Raw genomic sequence first — 15,263 nt, forward strand, 5'->3', positions numbered from 1 at the left:
GAAATTCTTATAAGAAGATTATAGATAGCTGCGTATATACGAAACAATGAGTAGTTATAATTTGAATATATAAGTTTTGATTTAATACTCCTTTTTTTTGTGCAGTAATTACAAAATTTTCCAATTATTACCTCCGGGCCCTTGGGGCTTCACGAAAGTTAGTCAGAAGAATTTACCCAGATTCGATAGTCCGTAATAATGAAATCATTGAAATATTCCCTGCAGTTTCTCCGCCGTCACCCAATGCTTCCCTGACTTCTTCCACTTCGTTCACTTTCTCGCAGTATTCACCTGCTGGCAAGAACGCGTTAATTAAGCGGACATTAATCAGAGTAGCGCTTTGTAGGGTCTATAGTTAATATTAAATTCTATCAGATATGACTTTGTAACGTACTACAGAGTGCATTAGCTATCAGAAAAAAATTTTGTAGCAATAATTCCATTTTAAAGCACCGTGATCGAATTGACGTTCTTTCTTTTTCTTGCTAATAAATCTGCAAGATAAGAGCACAAAATACGAAGCAATCGGTTCGTTTATGGAAAATTTTGTAAGCAAAACGAATATTTGGGGAACAAGCAACAGAGAATGTTTTATAATTTTTAAGTATTTTGGCGGCGGCGGTTCAACGTTTTTTATGCTATGCGCGATCACCGCGTTGCGAGAACAATCGCGAAGAAATTTAAAAATAAAACGATACAATTTAACGTAAATATTCTGTAAAATAGAGGTTATAAGGAATAAAAAAAAGCACACGTACAAATAAATTTGAAACATTTACGACAAATTACGTGAACGAGCGAATTACGTGTCTGCCCTTTAACGAAAAACGGAATTGTATTCGTAAACGCACATTTGGAGCTTGTTAATTCGCACTCCCGACGTTCATACGCATTTTGGAGCAAGCTCTCGCTCCCTCGTCGCGATCGTTTGCGATCGCGACAAGCAAAGTGAGAACGCCAAACGCGCGATCATTCTCTTTAATTACCTACTCAATAGATTATTCATTCCCATGCTTAATGAGAGGTTCGAGCTATTCACCGAAGCGTCTTTCCACACGATTCACTCATTCGAAGTAGAAATCGAAACGGAGGCAAGAGACGCGAATTCCGAGGTTATCGTCTCGCTGCGACACGCGGGACAACGATTCTACTAAGATTCGGATGTATCGCACTTCGAATCATTTATTTCTCATGCACAATTCACTCACCGATCACGGCACATTGCAAGAGACCCGTCAAATCACAGCCGAGAGGGGCGGGAGGGTGATACGTACCGGCGTCCACCGGCGTCCAGCACGGCATTCGGCATTCGGCGTCATCTCGGACTCTCGGTCATCCCACTCGCTGCAGTCGACACGAGAAGAAACAGAATAATTCGGCGTACATTCAGCTTGCAACACATACACACTCTGTAACCGGAGGATTTCTTTTCGTTCACGAGAATCACGAGAAAGAAATTACTTACACGAGCGACAACGTCTCGCCGCGATTCATACCGACGTTCAACGAGTAACGTATTACTTGCGCGCGCGGCGCCGGGTGCGACGGCCTCGCGAGTCGAGCCGGGAGCGCCCGAATCCGGCCGAATCACGTTCGGCCGTTCTCGCCGCCGGCCGCCGGCGCGGCACGCGGCACGCAGCACGCAGCACGCAGCACTCGGCAGTCGCGATGCCGCGACTTTTGAGTGAATCCGTCGATTTCGGAATTCGGAGCAGCGTACGTTCAAAGTCGGCGCGCGGACGATTGTTTCTATCGGCGAGACGGCCTTGCTACTTGTTTTCGTCGACGCTCGGAGTACCGTTACCTGCGGTTGATGTTACTCAATCATTCTCCCGATGAATTTCGGACAGGTGTGAAGTAGTGTTTGTGCTCCGTGCCGTGGGTGCTGTTATTCGAAACGCGCGCTCGTTCGTGCGATTGGCATTCCTGCTCCTCGTTTCGCGGGGATAATCGACGACGCGCTCAATAATTTGCATCAAGTGTATCGAGTGTCGTGAATGAATGTGTCGCGCTCGCTCGAGGCGGAGACGTCGAGGCGAAGGTACGGCAGTTGTGAGTGATTTGCAGTTTCGTGATATTTGCGGGCGATAGTTCCCGCGATCGTTCGTCTCGCCCCGCCATATGTCTGGATTATCGAATGTGGCATTTATTTACGCAGCATATCTCGTGTCGTGCTTTGAACGCGCTGTGCCGGAATTGTCGCGCGATTTATCTCCGTTTCTTTTCGAAGAGCGGAAAGAGGGCCGAGTGACAACGTGACATCGTATCGTGATTCAAGTAAGTGAAGCAAGTATGATTCAAGTAATAGCACGCTGTTATACAACGCTCGTTCGTTTTAATATTTCTTATTTTCGTATATTTCGTGCCGCGTAAGTTATAACGGCCCACAGTCGAGCGACTCCTCGTTGTGCAAAGTATTAAATAGTACAGTTTTACATTCGCGAGATTTACGTGCTCGATACCGTACTGTGCGTGCGATATTTAATTTTAATTGTGGTTTGTTTAATCGACTGCGTGTCTTTACTAACCGTCCACTTGATTCGCGTAGTATCGCGTCATCGAGTTGTCGATGAACGCGGAACGAATCCAAGCAATCGGCGTCGCGACTCTTTCGTACGAAAAATCTATCAATCTATGTTAGAAAATCGATAACTTGATTTTATATTATACCAGCTTTTATATTGCACAGTAAAGTACTTCCTTCCCATGGGTACGACCTTGGCGAGGTGGGAAGGCCCAGTACCCAGTACGAGGATTTTACCCAAGCAAAAACTCTTGTTCTGCTTGGATAAAAATCCAAAGACGGGGAAGCTAACGTACCCTCGTCCGCCGATTTCATCGAATCAACGAACCGCAGCCGGTTCGTCGCGTTTGCTTCGGGAGTGCCGTTCAAATAATCGGACTAAAGGACTTTTTTAAACGGGAGTGCCGTACAGTATCGCGCGAGAAAGACGTTTACTGAAATTAGTCCGCGCGCGATTGTAGTTTATTATCCGCGAGTGTTTCTCGCGAGTGTCCTGTGCGGCGAGAGGAGGAGACCAGCTGACGTCCTGAGAGGAGGAAAAGGTCTGGGAGAGACATCGGGCCCCGGCGGACCAACCTTGAGGTGAATATCATCTGCATAATAATTCTTTTCCATTTATTTAGATTGCTTTATTTCAATAAGTTAAAAATAATTAGAAAGAAAGAAATTATCTAAAATTTTACTCTTATAAAGATCTTTTTCGATAAATAGATAGTTGTATTGCTAAATATTTTATTGAAAGACGAATTAGAGGCGCGTAAGAATTAACTTTTGAAATGTTGAGCATTTTGAGCGCTTTTTTAATTTGAATCTCTGTTTGTATGTTACAGTATCACCGCAGCTACGTGACTGAATAACTCCGCCCGTTGCGCATCGGATTGGTGAATCAGAATTTTTTTTATTGAGGTAACAAATCTACGATTAGTCAACTATAGAGCCATTGTATCTTGGAACATGTCGAATTACGACAATAAATTATACTCGTAGATTTGTTGCCTTAAAATGGATGGGCTAAAACTGGTTACGGAAAATATTTAATCTTGGTGTCACTTGTTTATTGATTTATTGTGCAATTGTGCTTGAGGAAATACTCGCACACTTTGCACGCACGGAGCTCGCGAAAAGCTCATTATCGTTCATCGAACTATGTTGACGATCTGCCGCGTTCTGTATAAATAACTTTTGAATAAAATTTTTAAGTACATAAGAAATTAAATTTTCCAAATTTTGTTACATAGATCAATTCTACTTAGATTAATAAATATTTTAGAAATACAAGAGAAACAAAAAGTAAGATAATACTCTGACAATTAAAGTAATAATTTTTGAAATATATAACTTTCATTTAAATTTCTTTAAAGAATTATTTTTGTAATATTATTTTTCTTGAACAAAAAGAAACAAAAGAGATAGAAATAAGTAAGATATTGTGTTAGATGTAAAAAAATATATTTTGTAGATAGGGACAAATTATGAGGATGTGTTTTATTTATACCCTTTATTTGTTCCTTTCCATATGTTCAGCCAAGATTAAATATTATATAAATCGATGCAAAGAAGCAATGTATAGATATATTTAAAATTTTAGTATGCATAAAGACAAGCGTGTAGTATGCATAAATACATATGAATAAAAAAGATAAGGATTATTTTGGTCTTATTATGCAATTTATTTTATAGAAAACGTGATATAATTGTTATTTATTACTAAAATTCATTCTAACCAAGCATCGATTTAACCTTAATTTTTTGTAGCCTATCCATCTAATTTTGATTGAAAAATTGACTTTATGATAGGTAAAGTCAAGTAATATGACGTGAGATTATAAATATTCTGTCGAAAAACGCTGAAAAATTTTAAATTATTTTAAAATTGATTGTATAGTACAATTATTCAATTTTGCAGTAATTTATATAACTATATTATATCAAAAATAATTTTGGTAGAAAGTATGATACGTAAAGATTTGCGTACCTATATTATTTGATTATAGCAATGCGGTTATTGATTATTATAAAATATCCAATTATAATATTAATATATATCGCGTGGAAAGTTTCTTTTTTTCGGATCTCACGTCATTAATTTTGTATATCTTACTTGATACACTTTCAAGATGCGTACTGCATGAACGCATCTTTGTATTTTCACGGTCGGTTTTAACATCGAGAAATTTTCCATTATTTTTTAATTTTGTCAACATTATAAATTATAATTTTTCACGGAATATAATTGAGATATTTATATAACGCAATATTCATATAACGCAAAGTAAATTTTTTTTCTGTACTTGATTACAATTCCAAATTAAAAGAACGGGTCACAAAGAAACGGACAATCAATATTCTCAAGTAAATAACGGAATTAATAATAGAAATATTTTTGATCAAACTTGTGCAGTCAATTTTTATGAATCAATATTTTTTTGTAAATTAACTTCTCGTGCATTTTTTGATACAATCGATGCTCGTTAAATGTAATTCGAATCGAACGGCGATTATTTGTCGGCGATGATAATGATCCGATAATGGAAGAAATTTTTCTCCTTCCATTGTGATCGTCGAAATACGACCAGATTATACGTATATATAGCCATCGACAAAGGTAGGTCCGATCTGGCCCGAAGAAAGAAGATTTGATACGATAAAGGTAAGTGGTCAATATTGACCACAATGGTGGAGTAAGGTAATATATAAGATGGTTTATTATATCTGTTTATTTGTCCAAAATATAGGGCTATTTTTCTATATTTTCTCGCATGTGCGAGATTGGAAAGACCCCAATTAAATCTCAATCTCGACTGTTTCTATCGGATAAACTTTTATGGTTAAAACCTAAGATAAGAGCTAATATTTGATTTATAACTAAGAAAATGCGGAGTACAAAATGCATTTAATTGCAATAGCATTCGGTACAAGCAAGACGGCCTTAAAAATATTGCTTATACCTTTTCCTTGATACTATAGTATTAAGAAAAAGGTATAAGCAAGTAACAGATTACCGTTAAATAAAATAAAATTGTGCATTATTGGTTGAAATCAATTAATAACTAACTAACTACTTAATAACTAACTAATTAATAACTAACTACTCTGTGGTATGTCAAAGAAAATATTTGATAACTTGATTTGAAATTTTGATAACGCATTTTGGTGGTAATTAACGCGCGGCGGCCATTTTGATCGAGCCTGACCGAAGAGGTTGGTGTTCGCGATAGTCGCAGAGGTCGCAGAGTCGCAGAGCATCGCAGAGTGACGTAAAAAAAAGGAACTAACCTAACCAATCTAACCTAACCCGCAGCGTTTGTTGTGTGTCGCGAGCGTACAAGGCACCTAACCCCTCTTCATCCGAGGAGGAACTGAAAACCCCCCCCCCCCTTGTGTGTCGCGATTCGCGATCAGAAGTGTTGCGTCTTGCATCGCGTAGATATGAGTGACGATGTCGTATCAAGACTCACCGTTTTCTACAATGTACGATCGTCAGGACGATTATGACCTCGACGAAGATAATGAGGAGTACCTGGAGGAGGACAGGGATGCCGAGGAGCAAGATGAAAGCGATGAAGGTTATAATGAAAAGAAATTATATGCGTTTGCACGAGAAGTATTTTTCCCGCATGGTTTTGTGCTCGTAATTTTTAAGTTATAACTTCCCCGTAATATATTAAGTAATATATAATTTAAGTAACGCATCGAGAAGTATTTGTAAAAGTTAACGAACTCAACGGAAACTTTTTAGATACTGAGGAGGCGAGCGAAACCGACATGGGAAAATCCGAAGAATATACAGAAATCAAAGAACAGTAAGCCTACAAAGTTACATATACATGATTTTACCACTAGAAATTAAATTTCAATGTTTAATCTTTCAGGATGTACCAGGATAAATTAGCCAGTTTGAAAAAGCAGCTGCAGCAGTTGAAGGAGGGCACGCATCCTGAATACAATCGTAAGCTAAAACGATTGGAAGCACAATATAAAGAACGGTAATTGCTCCCTTATTATTGATATTGGTCTAGTTTACACCGTGTGTTTAGGCCGCGACCTATACCTTATATTCAACCCAAACACGATAGGTCGCGACGATGTAAACAGTTATGACCTCGCTTCGGTCAGGTTTCTGTTTCGCGTGCCCTGACCTAAATTAGGCCACATGACGTAACGAGTGTAAACGTAGGTGACCTAAAGATCGCCTAAAGTGCAGAGAGTGTACCAATAGATACCAATAGATAATTTTTACCTATATTCGACCCAAATGTATCATAGGTCTACATGGTGTAAACATTTTATTTAGAAGCCTATTTTAGGTCAGGGCATAGGTCAGGTCGCGATCAGGTCGCACGGTGTAAACTAGGCCATAATTTGCATAGAATTCATACTAATTGAGATTTTATCTTTATCAGACTAAGACTGAATATAATTTATCGAGATTACCTGACGGAATGGGTAGAGCGCGATTACATATTGGAGAAGAAAGCAGCAGTGAAAGAGTTTGAAGAGAAAAAGATCGATCTTAAGGAAAATCTACTTACTGATATGGAGGAAAAGCGAAAAATGATCGAATCAGACCGTCACACGATGGAACTTACTGGTGATTCCATGGAGGTATTTGGATTTATCTTTTTTGCTTTAAGTGATACCATGTATATCTCTTATTAACATTATTCTATCTTTTAATTAGGTGAAGCCAGTAATGACGAGAAAATTACGCAGACGTCCCAACGACCCAGTACCTGAAAAAGTAGAAAAAAGGCGAAAACCGCCTCCCGCACAACTGAATTACGTATTGGATGAGAAAGACATTGAACTTGATTTAAAAGCGATCAATCGCGCAAAAGCGCCAACCACCATTCGCAAGCCAGGTGCACATTACTTGGTATCCTAAAATTCAAAATACAAAATACTAGCAGAATATTGGAAAAATATGTAGTGAAAGTCTATGAGTGCGTTCCGTTTCATTTATCCTTGTTCACCAAATGTTGAACAAGGATAAGTAAGTGATGCATTATGCGCATCATGTGTGAAACGGAACGCACTCTATGACTCTTTGTTCCTTGTGCAAGAATTCACAGAATTTCGAGCTAGCCAATTTCAATTATAACTTTCAATATTTAGTTTTTTTCAGAGCTACAGTATTTTGATTCTCGAATTTTGTGACACCTTGTACATAGACGCAAAAGCGCGAACGTATAATCAATGTAAAGATTAAGAATAAGAAATAAATTTTTTAATTAATGCATAACCGTAACGCTGTATTTACAGTAGTTTTACCACATTACAACGCGGTAAATATTCCATCTCAACATATATCACAGCCGCCTGAGACTCCATTGGTGGAAACTCGGATAGAGGACGGGAAATTATTATATGAGCGAAGATGGTACCTTCGATTTATTTCTACTATTTATATTTAAAACTTGATTCCTCTTAAATATAAAGGGATCCTTTGGTAAAATTTCATTAAAGGTTCCATCGTGGTCAACCTGTCTATGTCGAAGGCAAGGATCTTAATAGGTTCGCAGCGAACATTTCTGCAATCGGCACCGAAGCGGTAAGTATTCGAAGCATTTAAATAAATCGCGCATCTTCGCAAGGTACATATTTTTTCAGATCTGGGTGAAGAAAGTATCGGACAGCAGCAAAGTACGCATTTACATATCGCAGCTGAGTCGTGGAAAGATCTCCATCAAACGACGGGCCTCCTAATCAACTTCTCTATTATCTTTGGCATCTATTGTCAGACTTGTGGCACATCACATCTGTCGTTTCTAATTAAAGCGATATTTTCCGGCATTAAGTCGACGATTTTTACGCTACTGGTTTTCTGCCACCAGTAAAACCATGCTTTTTGGTGATATTGTAGCACCATGTAGATCCAAACGAAGAAAGACAGGATTAGTAGCGCCATCATTGACAGTAGGGAATAGGTGGTCCATCGCGCGGGTGGAAAATTGTCATAATTTTTCATAGCATAAAAATCGGCAGCCACTACACAGATATAGGAACACGCAATGGTCACTGGGGTGACTATAAGACATCTGAGTAGATCGGCCTTCACATTGCGGACATATATCTGATGCTCGTTCTGATTCAGGCACAACCAAATTACGACAGACCAAAAAACCTTGTAACGAGGCGTTCGTTCCATCCGGAACACGTGACCGCACAATTCACAATTATTCCTATTGCTTTCTTCTAACCATCGCTCCAAACATTTCAGATGAATCGCGCCCATCGTTCCCTAATCCAAATTATCATTATTGTAATTATATGATTATTGAAACGCTCTTCAAATATATGTGATCGAAAAAATGAAGTCACTTCATAAATTGGAATATTCATTAAAGATGAAACAATAAAAGCAATATAAAGAACTGTGTGAATGTTCAATGTTCTGCATCTTTAAAAATTTTTAATTCTTGGTTCTCCAATTTATTACGTAATTGAATTTTTATTTACACTGTTCTCTCGAACCTTGCACTTGCATGGGTATATAATAGGTAGTTCTTGATTAGGGTCGTAACAAATACGACAGTTTATGTCCACCGAATCGGATGATAATTCGTTCCTTTTTTCTAACGCAACATCGAACTCCGATTGGTTTATGTGTAACGATGGCTTCTGTTCTAGTTCTATTTCTATTTTTGAAATTATGTTATCTAAAATGTCGGCTACTGAATTACTTTTCTCAATCATCACGAGAATGAAATTTCTGCAAATATTTTTATAAACAAATGACTGTGTGAAACATGAGACAGATGATGTATCATAATTCACAGATGTAGTTGGAAAAGGGGATTAAAGTTAGGAGCATCTTTTAATATTGTGTGTATAAAAATTTGTATTATATTATACTGGATACAGTTGAGTTAGTCGCGTGAAATAATCTTAAAGAACCATGTAACTATATGTGCACTTTATAATTAATGAGTAAACTATAAACGAATGTTTGTCACTCCGCCATCATGTCCACACTGAGGCAATCTTCACCCATATTACTGGGCGACGTCTCAAGTTCTCCAATTTCGTTCGACTCACTAAAAAAATTTATTACTTTAATAATTTCACTTTTATTAGAAATCCAAAAAGAGGTAAATAATATTTATCAGCAACAAAGAGAAAAACTTACCTGTCCAAGGAAGGATCATTACTAAACATTTCTGTTGGAACTGTCGGTGGTGCTTTCTCTGGCACAAGTTCCAGATATGTCTGACGAGATTCCAAGTGTCTTTCTACCTCTTCAGGTGTCATGTGTCCATCAGACATCAAGGATATTGGAACCATATTATTCGAGGATTGTACCTGTAGTAAAAAAATCAATTACAATAGTCTCATAATAAAAATTGACTTTTAAACATATTACATGAAATTTAAATGCACTTACTACAGGTATGTTGTTCGTTTTAGCAACTTTTGGTGTACTCCTTTTCTTCTTGCTAGTGCTGAGTGGTTTTGTGACCATTGACGAATGATGAGAAGTGTGATTGTTGATATTCATCTCAACTTTCTTCCTGAAAGTTACATATATTGATGTAATAAGGAATTCATAAGAATTGTATTTTATGGGTAATGCTTTTTATATTATATTGCATATTATTACAATGCATAGTCATAGATAAACTATTTGAACAATTTCTCATTGGTTTAAAACAAAGTTTCCTTTATTTCATAATCAGATCATTATATAATTTCCTTACCTCTTGGAATTGTCGAGACGAACAATTTCCTCATCTGATGATTCGGTTTCATCGCTTTCGCTGAATGACGCATCTACTTTTTCATACTGCAGCAGGCGATCTAATAGGAAACTCTTGTCCCTGTTCACCTTGAGCAGTTTTCTTTGTGTGGAACGCAAAGCTTCCTGGAAACATTCATTCTCCTGCAACATAATTTCGTCATGAAATAAATAATGTGGAAAAGTGTTTTAGGATATCGAAATATTCCTTGCATACATAAATCAAAAATTTCAGCTTCCTTTTGAGGTTACGATACTGGTCCTTATAGTTAGGCACTTCTTCCTCGGGACTCTCCTCATCGTCTTCTTCTTCTGCATCTGCATTGTTGTTGGCAATGGATCTGCAATACCATCCTTCCAACATTGATCATCTGCAGCTGCAAGAAAAATGTCATTTTCAGTTGTCAGCCCTCGTGGAAAATTTTCTTTGACCAGAGCTTCCTTATTACACTCAACATCACAATATACAAAAGTTACATATAATGAATTATTAATAAATTTGAACGGGAAAGAAATTTATCCAGACAAAAAAAAATTTCTTCTCGTCAAAAACAAGTAAATGAATAGACAATCAATACAAAATTAGGATGTAAGGGCGACAAAGAGTCCTTCAGACACGCACTTTGGTTTCGTTCCGGGAGGTTAAGTCGCGCAAGAAACACGTTAACTTATGCCTCAGCCGTTTAATTGTGCGAGGAAACGGATGTCAGGCTGCAATAAGCTGTGATATTTACGGCCAATTTTCTTTTGCACTCACTTGAAACCCCAGAACGATTTGTCGCACGTCGCAAGCGCTCGCGGCGGCCGATTATTGCGAAGATAAATAAGCTGTTTATGACTGGCTTCCATTCTGAACTCTTTATCGATTCCGCAGTAACTTCAGCGCCTTGCCGGTCGAACGGAAGCGCGCGTCGAAACATATCAGTACTGCAAACATCAAGAAACGAAGCGTTGTTCCGTGATGAAATATCCCTAATCATTTGAAAAATATTTTGTGATAGCGGGAACTATAAAATATCATTTTTTAAATAAAAGAATTAATATTTTCTCATTATCAATACTTTAATGACCAACGATGTCACATTGGTGTCACTTGTGTGCCGACCGTTAACGATCGCTGATGCAACACATATCTATTATTTATATCAGAGATATTCATATCAGATATAAACAGGGAAAAATCCGTTATATTTTTTAAATTCTTTGATTATTATAAAATAAACAAATAATTTGAGGCTTTCCACTACTTTAAAACAACACGAATTGGTAAAAATATCTGAAACAGACAGACATATGAAAGGCGAAGGTGTCGAATTTGCCATGTAAATGAAATAAGAAAGGACATATTTTATAAATTGTAATTGTGTAAAATCTTTTTATATCAGAGGGAGTGTTTTGTGTGTGCAAACTACCACTTGAAAAAAAATTATTAAATCTGTACATTTAAATGTTATAATAAGTTTAAATATATGTATATGTATAATCAAATTCTATTCCTAAAAATATGTATATGTAAATTTGAATTTAAATATGTGTTAAGTGAACAAAATAAAAAAGTTTCTTCTCTGTTTATATATAATATATCTATTTTTTTGGTTGGTTGAACTTCCTACTATAAATTTCTTCAATAAAACCAAAATATTAAAAATAATCAAAATGGAAAAGAATTCAAAAGAAGTTTTACAATAAAGTTTTAGAATAATCCCTTTTTAATCTTCTTTAATTTTTTCTGTGTATCACAAAAATATATTTTTCCTTTTATTATAATAATTCATTCCTCCTGTATATATTATATACAATTTTTCTTTATCGCGAATCGGTATTGCAAAATTACCCATTTAATCCCTTCGGACCGACGGGAAACAATATCGACCCTGTGAGACCAGCACATGCGCCCTAAGGGAGATCTTTCAGTATCCGCATGTGCGAGGGGTGAAAACACATCGAACTCTTGTCCGAGAAATATCACTGAACATGAACAGTCGATTCTCGTATCCGTAATAGTGTATTTTAACACGTAACAGCGTAATTTCTTTGAGAAAAATGAGTCCTGGATTGGGTCACGATCCTTTGCTGTCGTACAACAACACTAATATCGGTAAGTTCCGGAGAAAAAAGAATTTTTGCGTTTTAGACCGGGATTTAATTCTGTCGTATTGATAAAAAAAATTCTTATTTATTAAAAACATGCGGAATAAGCAGTTTTTCAATTTTTTCGTAAATATGTAAAGTCGTGATAATTAGGGGCTGCCCATCGTATGAATGAAAAGACGTTGCACGCGGCAGTAATATTGCCACTTTTATGTGAATAGAGAGTTAATGAAAAGCAATAAATCAATCCATTGATTCTTCTTTCTCCTTTTCAAGGAAACATCGCACTCTGCTTGTGGCAACAGCCTCAGCATATTTTATTCCAGTTGGCGAATTTTTGCTTCGCACTGTCGTACTCGGCACCGTCATCGAAAAAGGGCATTTTGTTCATGCATTCAGTGCTAATTATAGGTAAGTAATTAGACGATTGTCCACATCATGAAAGCGATGAAAGCAACACACAGTGGTCTAAAAGATATGTCGTTAATTTTTATACGGAATTAACTTTATAAGAAATCTTATGAAAAACTGATATAATTTTATTTCTCTTAACTTGCAATTATAAAATTTTTTCTTGACCCCACTATCTATTTTTAGGTTTTATGTTGCTATCAGGATGGGCTTGGCACGTGATCTGCGCACCAGATATCTTCTCCTGGAACTTCAGTTTCTTATTGCTCAATATCGGTCAATTAGTGTACATCGTTTATCAAATGAGACCCATCAGATTCGATCCCGAATTGGAAGAAGTTTATCACACGCTTTTTTATCCCTTCAAAGTGAGTTTCTCTCAAGAAAGAAATTTTTTTGCGAAGCATTTTATGATCAATCCTTTTTTTTTAACTTCTTTAACTCGCGTAGGTCTCACGGATACAATTCAAGCGATTGGTATCCCCAGAATTTGCGACGATAATGTCTCTTCATGCTGGCGAGGCGTACGCGATGCAAAATCTAACGAGAACAGATAGATTAGGTTTGCTGCTCTCTGGGAAAGTCAACGTCATAAACGAAATTAAGTTTCTGCATCCGGTACTGCCCTGTGAGTTTCTGGATTCACCAGAATTCGAAAGTTCTCGATCTTCCGCCGATGATAAATTTAAGGTACGACTTTGATTAATCTTCTATTCCAATTATTGTAAATTCTACGTCAAATTGAATATCTCAGGTATCCATCATAGCGGCGAGTTCCTGCAGGTATTTGTATTGGCAGCGGTCAGCCTTGGAATATCTGCTTGTAAAGGAAACTTATCTTGCAACCGTCTTAACTACGCTGGTGGCAAGAGATATCGCAACGAAGCTATACGCGATGAATAGCAAGGTACTCTTTTAAAAGAATTATACAAAAATTACTTTTATTTTAAAATTGGATTAATGAATTTTATCTTAAAACTATCTCTCGCTTTTCCTCTCTCTTTCTTTTATCGCAAAAATTTTGTTTTTTTTTATATAAGTACGTTTTTTTTAAATTGTTACATTAAACATCATTTTAATATGTACATCGTTTTAATAATTTTAATATGTAATAACATTTAAAACAAGTTATATTTCCTTTAATATAAAGTTCCTTTTCTATAATTGTATTATCTTCGACGATGTTTTCATCTTATCGAAATTTTAGATGGTTACGGATAAAGGATCACACTTGGACATTCGTCTTCCTAGTATCAGCGCCGGTTTAGGGATCAGCACTGGTTTGGGGGGTGAGTATAGAAGTCTTCGAGCTAGACAGTCGCTGACCCGCAGGACAGAAATCAAACCAACGTCTAACAACGGTACTTACTAACTTAAAACCAAATTAAGTTAATCAAAAAATTACTTTTAATGCACTCGGAGGAAATTTTGAAAATGAAGAAATTATTTTCCTACTCCGCGTTGTCTTGATTTATATCAATATTAAACGATTGTCTCATTGAATGATCGTTGATTTTAGTTAGCGGCGCGAGACCCAAGGAACGCGCGGTGAACAACTTGACGAAGAAGGGTGCGCCGAGCATGGAGCCCCTTCCGGAACTGCCGTCCTGCGACGATCTAGCCTCCAGCGGCGTGGAGAGCTGGCTGGACTCCTCCAGCAAGTATCACAGCTGCGAGATCGTTGACGAGGAATAGCATTACGCCAACTACTCGAATTACGAGAACGTGATGGACGACGCCGACGACGTCGATCCTAACCACGATATACAGGCCTTTGACTATAAAAACGCGGAGTGTTGGCCGTCGTACGATGACTTGCAATAAAAGAAGAACGCACATATACCTTTACTTCCGTTTAATGCATTTATACTTCTGGATTTTAATTTGCCAGAATGAAGTTATGTAACGATTTTTAGTGTTAAATTATTACGTAATCAGCCATCCCTTGAATTTCGCTACGGAATAATTAAAACTCAAAGGATTACATTTCTATATACTGATCGCAATATTGTATACATACTCTGTAGGTTTGTTGCCTGGCAACGAAATTCGCAACGAAGGTACCTTACAAAAAATAGTTATATAAATGTAAATTTAATACTATGTACATATGTGTAAATATCAAATTTAACGACGCTCTTAAACATTGTAAAGATTCTAGTTCGCAAAAAAAAAAACAGTGCTTACGAAAGTATTCTAAATAATTTTCGAAAAAAAAAAACAAACGTAAAATAAATCCAATATTTATAAGTAAATACATATAATGCGCCTATAATGTTTTTGTAAATATCGAAGTTGACGAGCATAGCAAAAAAAAATCTAGAATTTCTTACCAAAAAATTTTTTACTAAAGATGTGAGACAAATACTTACATATTTAACCAAACTTTAAAAAACTTATTTATAACGAAATAAATAAGAATATACGTTATTAAAAATAGAATGCTTTGTTAATTTATTCGTTATATTGATTTTATTTTACACTTTTATCCTATATAAACTC

The 15,263-nt window shown here is 36.7% G+C and overlaps 4 protein-coding genes across 8 annotated transcripts; 2 read left to right on the forward strand and 2 right to left on the reverse strand.

Annotated features, from left to right (window-relative positions):
* Positions 1–5,632: 5,632 nt before the first annotated feature.
* Positions 5,633–8,898, forward strand: LOC139769907 (sin3 histone deacetylase corepressor complex component SDS3). 2 transcript variants are annotated; one of them, XM_071701433.1, is made up of 8 exons: positions 5,633–6,090; positions 6,264–6,327; positions 6,397–6,510; positions 6,928–7,129; positions 7,206–7,386; positions 7,790–7,904; positions 7,991–8,075; positions 8,135–8,898. In XM_071701433.1, the coding sequence occupies exons 1-8, from the start codon at positions 5,964–5,966 to the stop codon at positions 8,228–8,230; spliced, it is 984 nt and encodes a 327-aa protein (XP_071557534.1). In that variant the 5' UTR covers positions 5,633–5,963; the 3' UTR covers positions 8,231–8,898. The 2 variants fall into 2 exon arrangements, with proteins under 2 accessions (XP_071557534.1, XP_071557533.1); XM_071701432.1 differs by having other exon boundaries at positions 5,641–6,090; positions 7,787–7,904.
* On the reverse strand, positions 8,262–9,240 carry LOC139769909 (E3 ubiquitin-protein ligase MARCHF3). Its single transcript, XM_071701437.1, has 2 exons — positions 8,999–9,240; positions 8,262–8,765 (listed from the first exon to the last, which is right to left on the reverse strand). The coding sequence occupies exons 1-2, from the start codon at positions 9,218–9,220 to the stop codon at positions 8,262–8,264; spliced, it is 726 nt and encodes a 241-aa protein (XP_071557538.1). The 5' UTR covers positions 9,221–9,240.
* A 107-nt stretch (positions 9,241–9,347) lies between these two features.
* LOC139769908 (uncharacterized) lies at positions 9,348–11,152 on the reverse strand. 3 transcript variants are annotated; one of them, XM_071701434.1, is made up of 6 exons: positions 11,017–11,152; positions 10,477–10,636; positions 10,222–10,403; positions 9,909–10,035; positions 9,654–9,826; positions 9,348–9,561 (listed from the first exon to the last, which is right to left on the reverse strand). In XM_071701434.1, the coding sequence occupies exons 2-6, from the start codon at positions 10,621–10,623 to the stop codon at positions 9,477–9,479; spliced, it is 714 nt and encodes a 237-aa protein (XP_071557535.1). In that variant the 5' UTR covers positions 10,624–10,636; positions 11,017–11,152; the 3' UTR covers positions 9,348–9,476. The 3 variants fall into 3 exon arrangements, with proteins under 3 accessions (XP_071557535.1, XP_071557537.1, XP_071557536.1); XM_071701436.1 differs by having other exon boundaries at positions 9,348–9,577; XM_071701435.1 differs by having other exon boundaries at positions 10,882–11,107.
* Positions 11,153–12,169: 1,017 nt separating this feature from the next.
* On the forward strand, positions 12,170–15,203 carry LOC139769906 (popeye domain-containing protein 3). 2 transcript variants are annotated; one of them, XM_071701429.1, is made up of 7 exons: positions 12,170–12,357; positions 12,627–12,761; positions 12,948–13,129; positions 13,212–13,451; positions 13,516–13,668; positions 13,969–14,122; positions 14,281–15,203. In XM_071701429.1, exons 1-7 carry the CDS (start codon positions 12,303–12,305, stop codon positions 14,454–14,456), a joined length of 1,095 nt encoding a protein of 364 aa, XP_071557530.1. In that variant the 5' UTR covers positions 12,170–12,302; the 3' UTR covers positions 14,457–15,203. The 2 variants fall into 2 exon arrangements, with proteins under 2 accessions (XP_071557530.1, XP_071557532.1); XM_071701431.1 differs by having other exon boundaries at positions 13,969–14,050.
* The last annotated feature ends 60 nt before the right edge of the window (positions 15,204–15,263 follow it).

Source organism: Temnothorax nylanderi, unplaced genomic scaffold, assembly GCF_030848795.1.
Source record: "Temnothorax nylanderi isolate EJ_2023f unplaced genomic scaffold, tnyl_v1.0 TNYL_tig0025_pilon, whole genome shotgun sequence".
Lineage (NCBI taxonomy): Eukaryota > Metazoa > Arthropoda > Insecta > Hymenoptera > Formicidae > Temnothorax > Temnothorax nylanderi.

Coding starts and splice junctions, on each gene's coding strand:
- LOC139769907 (XM_071701432.1), top strand. CDS start 5,964: ATGTCGTATCAAGACTCACCGTTTTCTACAATGTACGATCGTCAGGAC. Junction 6,091..6,263: donor GCAAGATGAAAGCGATGAAG/GTTATAATGAAA, acceptor GAAACTTTTTAG/ATACTGAGGAGGCGAGCGAA. Junction 6,511..6,927: donor GAAGCACAATATAAAGAACG/GTAATTGCTCCC, acceptor TATCTTTATCAG/ACTAAGACTGAATATAATTT.
- LOC139769909 (XM_071701437.1), bottom strand. CDS start 9,220: ATGATTGAGAAAAGTAATTCAGTAGCCGACATTTTAGATAACATAATT. Junction 8,766..8,998: donor TATACCCATGCAAGTGCAAG/GTTCGAGAGAAC, acceptor AATTTGGATTAG/GGAACGATGGGCGCGATTCA.
- LOC139769908 (XM_071701434.1), bottom strand. CDS start 10,623: ATGTTGGAAGGATGGTATTGCAGATCCATTGCCAACAACAATGCAGAT. Junction 10,036..10,221: donor CGTCTCGACAATTCCAAGAG/GTAAGGAAATTA, acceptor TGTAACTTTCAG/GAAGAAAGTTGAGATGAATA. Junction 9,827..9,908: donor AAACGAACAACATACCTGTA/GTAAGTGCATTT, acceptor TTTTTACTACAG/GTACAATCCTCGAATAATAT.
- LOC139769906 (XM_071701429.1), top strand. CDS start 12,303: ATGAGTCCTGGATTGGGTCACGATCCTTTGCTGTCGTACAACAACACT. Junction 13,669..13,968: donor TATACGCGATGAATAGCAAG/GTACTCTTTTAA, acceptor TCGAAATTTTAG/ATGGTTACGGATAAAGGATC. Junction 14,123..14,280: donor CAAACCAACGTCTAACAACG/GTACTTACTAAC, acceptor CGTTGATTTTAG/TTAGCGGCGCGAGACCCAAG.